General features: G+C 43.7%; 1 protein-coding gene across 1 annotated transcript; it reads left to right on the top strand.

Annotated features, from left to right (window-relative positions):
* The first annotated feature begins 2255 nt into the window (after positions 1 to 2255).
* Positions 2256 to 7433, top strand: LOC149267541 (uncharacterized). Its single transcript, XM_089412444.1, has 2 exons — positions 2256 to 3236; positions 3372 to 7433. The coding sequence occupies exons 1-2, from the start codon at positions 2256 to 2258 to the stop codon at positions 7431 to 7433; spliced, it is 5043 nt and encodes a 1680-aa protein (XP_089268570.1).
* Positions 7434 to 7805: the final 372 nt, after the last annotated feature.

Genomic DNA, 7805 nt, shown 5'->3' with positions numbered 1-7805 from the left:
TATAAGCCTTGGAACAACTTGGGTGAGTTACTAGTCCTAAAGCCTAGGTTGGGACAAATGCTTTGGATCCCTTGGTGGGTTGAGTTACTAGTCCCTGGAGCCAGGTCGTACAAATTCTCTGGAGTCCTATAAGGTTTTGGGTTTAGTTGCTAGTTCCTGGAGCCCTGGACAACTTGTGTAGAGACCGATTTGGTTGGTGTTAGTGATGTCTGACTGTGAGATGGAATCACTTGTTAAGGGTTGAGGTGGTCTAGCCTTTAGAAGCCCTGATTTGGTTTTGTCTTGGTTTATTCCATGAGATCCCACATTCATGCTTGGAATATGGCATGAGGGTGATTGACTAAAAGAGAGATTTGGTTCAACCCCATCTATGGTCGGGTGGTACGTGGAAGTCCCTGACTTGGTTGGTATATTCGTATGTTAATAAGATCCATTCTTCTATTATGATTCATTTATACTTGTAGCGATTATGTTAGCGATATTATGGTTGATTTTCCATGGTTTCTATGCTGGTTATTTTCTGGTTATATGTTGGTTATATGATGTGTATTTGTTGACACCTAATCTTCATGATTGGGAATTTTATGTAAATAAATAAATTGGGAAGGTGAACAGTCATCGGGAGATGAACTGAACAATCACTCCCTATTGTATATAACAATGGGTTACCTATGGAATAAAAAACGAATCAGTTGTTTGTTTTGTGGAGTTACTGCCTGGCCTGACATGGTATCAAAGCTAGCTCCCTGTTTACCCTTTATGTCTTTGTAACTCCTGATCTGCTCCATTGCTCTCTATAGTTCTGTCTGCCACACCTGCGCTGCCCTGACATATTCTATTTATGATTTTTTTGCATACGCTCAGACTCCAAAACCGTTTCATATTCTCTGACCCCTGACACCTCTGTCCATAACGCGCTGCCTTTCCAGCGCTGCCTCAGCTGCAAACTCACCTCTGTCCATAACGCGCTGCCTTTCCAGCGCTGCCTCTGCTGCAAACTCACTATTGTAACGTTGAATGATGGTATCGTTGAGTGATGGTATCGTTGAAACGTTGAATGATGGTATCGATGGTATCGACCGCTCAATGGTGGCTCAGCGAAATGGTGGCGCTGCCCGGACCTGAACCGACGACCTTCAGCTCTTTTGCCTCTGCTGCAAACTCACTATTGAAACGTTGAATGTTTGGTAACGTTGTCCCTTTGAATCCTATTGAACTGCGCTGTGGTTTAACTGCGTTGAATGATTTAATGATTTAACTGCTTGAAATGTTGAATGGTGGTGCTGCCCCGGTCGCAGCGGAATAAGCTTTGAAGCTGCTATTCATTACAAACTGCTAAAACGTCGATTGCAACATAAAGACTTGACAGCTGGTGGATGTTCTATTAACGGTGCCCAATGTATTTTGATGCTGTTCAATGAAATGTTTGTCTCTATTAGTATTTTCGGTGCGCAGCAGAAATTGGTATTTTCGGTGCAAGTTGCGATACTCATCGAAATATTCTCTTTGGATTGAATAATATATTTTCCATACATCTTTCTTTTAAAGTCCGGTCAATATAGATCAAGACAATAGAGGGAGAATGGGCTGAGAGCGGAGGCGGGATGAGCGCTAGGGTTTGCGCTAGCAGACAAGAGTGACAGGGTTACGGTCTAGTTTAGGCTGGAGGCTGAGCGCGCAGACCTGCCAGGGCAGCGTCTCTCAGTTTGCTGGCACGGGTCGGGTTAGGTTACAAGGAAAAAACCAGTGAGGGAGAACCTTGTGATATCGCCCTGAACGGAATGGGAGAGTCAAGGGGGGGGGGAGAGATCCCCTCCTTCAGAAACGTGGTCATGGGAGAAACAAGTACGGAAGGAGAGCAACATACGGAACGGGAAAATCAAGTCCCAGTAATGGGCAACTTATGGCAGAAACGAATGAGAGGAAAATGCTTACCGAGGGCCCAAAAGCAGCCTAGGTATGTTGTTCCCCATAATAAATTGGAGGAATATAACTGCTATATGAAGGATCATGCTCTAATCTGCCGTTTTGTTGGGTATTGGCCGTCCGAGCGAGAACTCTACAGATGGATTGCTCAGCGCTGGAGACCTAAGGGGCAGATAGATCTCAAACTTGGTGCTCAAGGTTTCTTCACAGCAATATTTTCGAATTTAGAAGACAAGAACAGAATCTTCGAAGAGGGTCCCTATTTCCTGAACAATGCGGGGTTATTCATGAAGTTTTGGGAGGAGAGATACAATCCTGAAAAGTAGAAAATGCTTGATGCACCAGTCTGGGTTAGGTTATTCGGGCTTCCTGATGAGTTCTGGGAGCCGGGGATCTTGGAAGGAATAGGCAACACGATTGGCAGTTTTGTCAAAATTGTAGAGGCCACGAAAAGAGGTAAATATAATGCCTATGCGAGAATCTGCGTTTACATAAACTTGGCTAATCCCCTCCCGGAAAATGTTGAGGTTGAGTACCATGACGAAGTCTGGAAACAGCCAATTGATTACGAACATATCCCTTTCCGATGCCGAATATGTCACGAGTATGGCCATTTATATCGGCAATGTCCCCTTAATAAAGAGGAAGAAAGCAGGAAAAGTCAGGCGAATCAATCGAGAACCACCGGGAGAGCGGAGGATCCAGAGAGAGGATTTCAACAGGTAGTCAGGAAAAGAAGACCGAATAAAGAAGGACCAAAGACTCAATCCCAAAAGCAACCCAGTCAAGCAAAAACTCAGAACAAATATCAAGTATTGCAGAGCGAAGATGAAGAGTATGAAGTAAATCTGGAAGACGATGAGGATCCAGAAAATAGCCCAATGGAAATCTCAGGAGAGGAGAAAGGGAAAGGAACAACTATCAGTAAAGTCAACAAAGGAAAAACAGAGGAAGAGGCAACAGAAGCAAATGTAGTGGCTCTGATGGAAGTGGAAAACCAGCCTGAAACTGAAGCAGAAGAAGAGAAAATCATGAGAAGGCTGATCCAGGAGTGGAAGTATTTAGACAGCAGATTCATACCTGAAGACCAAAGGCAGCTATACAAGGAAGTATTCCAGAAATACAAAGCGAAAAAAGGAGAACCCTCGGATGCTCCAGCAATGTTAGAGAGTGAGCAAGGGACTGAAGATAAAGGAACAGGCATCTCGGGCAAAAACAGCAGAAAGAGAGGCCGGAAACCAATGAGTGAAACGATCCAGACGGTGGGAGAGATATTGATAAACTCAGGTAAGGTGATACCTCTGTCGGAGGTATTCTTCCCCTCCTATAAAAAGTTTTAAATGATAGTGGTCAGTTGGAATATTAGGGGTCTGAATAGTAAAGGCAAACAAAGGTATATGAAGGATAAGCTGCAAAAAGAAAAACCTAGTATTCTGATTTTACAGGAAACAAAGATTTTGATTCACCAACTTGAAGAAATCATAGAAAAAAGTAGATTACCATACCAGGTGATGGGGCAAGATGCAACAGGCTTTGCAGGAGGACTCGCAATCCTATGGAACCCAAATGACATTGTTATAGACAACTGGGTGAGTATGCGTGGAATCCTTTCGGGGCTGGGAAGGGTTGTAGGAACTAAACACCAGGTAGTTATCTCAGGAGTTTATGGCCCCTCGTCTCCTGGGCATAAGGATCAGTTTATTAAGGACGTTAAGGCAATCCGCAATCTGTACCCTGAAGCTGCTTGGATTATTGGTGGCGATTTCAATATGATCAGATCCTTAGAAGAGAAAAAAGGAGGGATTAGGAGACAAGACCACCTTATGGACAGATTCAATGAGATGATAGAAGAACTCCGGTTAGTGGATATTCAAACCATTAACGGAGTATATACTTGGAACAACAGACGGGGTGGCAAAAATCAAATTGCCACCAGGCTAGATAGATTCCTAGTGTCCGAAGCCATAATGAATAAAGATGTCTTTGTGGAAGCCAAGATCATTCCAGCTCTGGGATTTGACCATTGGCCGATTCGATTAGAGATTGACATCAAAAAGATTCAGGGAAAAAGGCCTTTCCGATTCGAAGCCTTCTGGCTAAGGGACCCAGAGTTCATCAAGAGAATCGAGAAATGGTGGAAACAAAGCAATAGTCAGGGCAGATGCAAAATGCAAACGTTCCAGCTAAAATTGAGAGAGTTGAAAGGCAAAATCAAGAAATGGAACAAAGAGGAATTTGGCAACATTTTGGAGGATAAACAGAAGCTGGAAGGGGAAATGACTGATCTCCAACAGAAGATAATTCTAGAAGGAAGAACGGAAGAAAGTGCTCTCAAGGAAGGGGTAATCCTTGGTAGATTGGAAGAGAGGAGGAAGCAAGAGGAGATCCTATGGCGCCAAAAATCTAGGATAAAATGGCTGAGGGAGGGAGAACGAAACACTAAATTCTTTCATCAGGCCATGGTCAAGCACAGGCAGGGAAACAGAATACTATCAATCAAGGACAGAAATGGGGAAAGAGTGGTTGAACAGAATGAAATTGAACAAGTATTGACAGATCACCATAAAGAAATTTTAACCGAACCTCCTGGTGACAGGACGAGAGCCATACAAGAGATCTGCTCTGCTATCCCTAGATTGGTCACAGAGGACCAAAATAAAGCGCTCATGAGGGCCGCGACCCTAGAGGAGCTGGACGAAGTTGTGAAGACAATGAAGAAAGGGACAGCCCCTAGACCGGACGGCTTCACTGTGGACTTTTACCAGGCTGGTTGGCACTTCTTGGGACAAGAAATTCTGGAGCTTGTTGAGGAATCAAGAATAAATCAAAAGGTATGGCCAGCTCTTAACTCTACCTTTTATGCTCTTATTCCTAAGGGAGACAACCTGGAGGAGGCTAATGGCTTTAGACCTATAGCTCTGTGCAATGTCATTTACAAAATAATCACATCCTTGATTGCCAAACGATTAAAACCTCTTTTAAACAACTTAATCTCGGCTGAACAAACGGGTTTCGTTGAGGGCAGGCAGATACTTGATGGTCTTGTTGTAACTCAGGAGGTGATCCACTCCTTGAAAGCTAAAAAGCAAAAAGGTATGATGGTAAAATTAGATTTATCCAAAGCTTATGATAGACTAAACTGGAAATACCTTGCTACAGTCCTGGAAAGATTTGGTTTTCACCAAAGATGGATTGCTTGGATCCACAATCTGATATCCACTCCTCATTTCTCTATCCTGGTTAATGGAAGCCCCTCAAAAACTTTCAATGCCTCCAGAGGGATTCGTCAAGGTGATCTGCTGTCCCCTTTTTTATTTATCCTAGCTGCTGAAGGACTAGGGAGATTCATCAAACAAGAAAGAACAGCAAATAGAATTAAAGGTTTGCAAATTTGGGGAAACAATTTGCCCCTGACCCATCAACAATTTGTTGATGACATTATGCTGTTCGGGGAGCCAACGGTAAGAGAAGTCCAAAATTTAAAGAGGATCCTTGATCTATTTTCAGCTGCCTCGGGATTAGAAATCAACAAAGAGAAATCCTGCGTTTTCATCTTCAACACAATAGAACAGGTCAGATCCCACCTAATCAGAATTCTGGGATTCAAAAGGGGGGAATTACCCACTAAATACTTGGGTAATATTCTTGACTTCACTTCTAAAAAGTTGAAAAACTGGCAGGGAGTGTTGGACAAGCTTAACAACAAAATTGCCAATTGGACGTTCAGAGTCCTGAATATTGCTGGAAGAGTTATTCTTGCTAAGTCGGTTCTTCAGGCTATCCCTATCTATCCTCTCTCGATTATGGCTGCCCCTGCTGGGGTTTGTGCAAAAATCAGAGAAATTATCCGAAAATTCATATGGAGTGGAGTTGATAAAAAGAAAAAGTGGGCTCTGGTCTCATGGAATCAACTCATCGAAAGAAAAGAACAAGGAGGGCTAGGATTAAGAGACCCAGAAATTCTAAACAAGGTCCTGGGAGCCAAGCTATGGTGGAGATGGCTTAGTGGAGGAAGCGATCTTTGGAAAACTATTTGGAGGACTAAATACAGAATGCCCAACTCTCCGGTTGATATCTTAAGACTACAAGAAATTCCCCGAGGCTCCACTATTTGGGAATTAGCCTCTCAAAACAGAGATCTGATTGACAAGCACACTTTCTGGGAAATCAGAGGAGGGTCAGAGGCAAACTTCTGGGAAGATAGCTGGCAACAACGAGAAAGGCTAAACAACATTCAAATCCTTCTCCAAGTCCGTGACAAAACTGCAGGGAACAGACCGAAAGTAAAGGATTATTGGAAAGAAAATGATACGCCGGAAGGTTGGAGGGTCTGGGAGGAGCCGACAAAATGGGATCAGGGTTTTAATTCTGATATCCAAGATGCTTACCGAAAAGAAATGGGATCAAGGAAACTCAGAGTTCGCCAGGGGCAAGATATACTTCGGTGGGGGAGTTCAATGAAGGGGACTTTCTCTACCAAAGAGGCCTATTTTCTAATGGGGTCTCAAAATGGAGAAGTCAGGAATTGGGATTGGAAGTCTATATGGGAATCCAATTGGTGGCCTAAGGTGTCTATTTTTGTCTGGCTAGCAACAAAGAATAAAATTTTGACATGGGATCGTATCCGCAAGAAGGGGTTCAATGGCCCCTCACAATGCCATCTATGCAATAATGACGAGGAGGATAGAGATCATCTGCTGATTCGATGTCCATATACTGAACGACTATGGATATCGACTAAACAATTGTTCAACAAACCAGGGTTCAACATTAGAGAATTTAAGGATACAATCTTTCAGTGGAATAAGGAAACTTTCCACTGCCGGGTTGTCCAGAGGGCTTGGAACCTGATATCTACTTTCATTCTCTGGACGGTTTGGAAAGAACGGAATAGGAGGATATTCCAGAATGGGGCTAAACCTTCAGAAGTTGTTTGGACTCAGGTGGTAGAGTATACAAGGGAGACCATCCTAGTTGATAAATGGGAAAGTGATGACTGGAAGACTACTCCGGAAGAACAAGGTATTCTGAACAAACTTAATTTAAAACTGGAAATGGTTCACTACAAATGCTCGGCCAGCAATGATATGAGAACTCAGAGTCCAGAGAAATTCTCGTACCCGAGGGATCAATTTATGAAGCTCAACTTTGACGGGGCCTCGAAGGGCAACCCGGGAGACGCTGGATTTGGAGGGATCTTTAGAGACAGTAACAATCAAGTGAGGTGGATCTATGCTGAATGGGGGGGACAAATGACCAATAATGAGGCTGAGTTTTGGGCCCTACACCAAGGTTTACGAATTGCCATTAGGAATGGCTATACCAACCTAGAAATTACAGGGGATTCGCAGTTGGCTGTGGACATGTTGAGGAGACTCAACAATGGACAAGGATGGGAGAAAGTAACCAAAAGTTGGAGGACTGCAGGCATCGTCCAAGAAATAGCCAGTTTGATTAAACGCATAGACTACAGCATCATAAGTCATGTGCGGCGAAAAGGGAATTAGGTTGCAGACTGGTTGGCGAATCGAGGCTGCAATGGACGTGGTAGTTCAATTGATAGTCAGTGGAGAGCCATTGAAAATAATCAGGAGTGGAAGGAGCTGGCAGACCTCATCAAGATGGATCATGCTCAAGCCACGGAGGATAATGCGCGGTCCAGCGGATCGGACTAATAGAGATTCGTGGAGAGCCAGATGTAAGATTAGGATGAAATCAGGTTTTATCGAAATCATCATGCCAGACAGCAGGACGAAGGACTTAGCTCGGGGTGACAGTACTACGGTGGCAGGTGAAACGGTTGGGAATCAGTTCACCCAATGCGAGGTTATTATTGCCAGTTCTATGACTGGAGGTGGAGACGGCTCATCAGGATTCAC

This window comes from Pinus tabuliformis, chromosome 6 (assembly GCF_031772625.1).
Source record: "Pinus tabuliformis cultivar Carrire ecotype Pingquan chromosome 6, CPIR1, whole genome shotgun sequence".
Classification (NCBI taxonomy): domain Eukaryota; kingdom Viridiplantae; phylum Streptophyta; class Pinopsida; order Pinales; family Pinaceae; genus Pinus; species Pinus tabuliformis.
The sequence above is the reverse complement of the archived record's forward strand: the minus strand, read 5'-3'. Positions and strand labels throughout refer to the sequence as shown.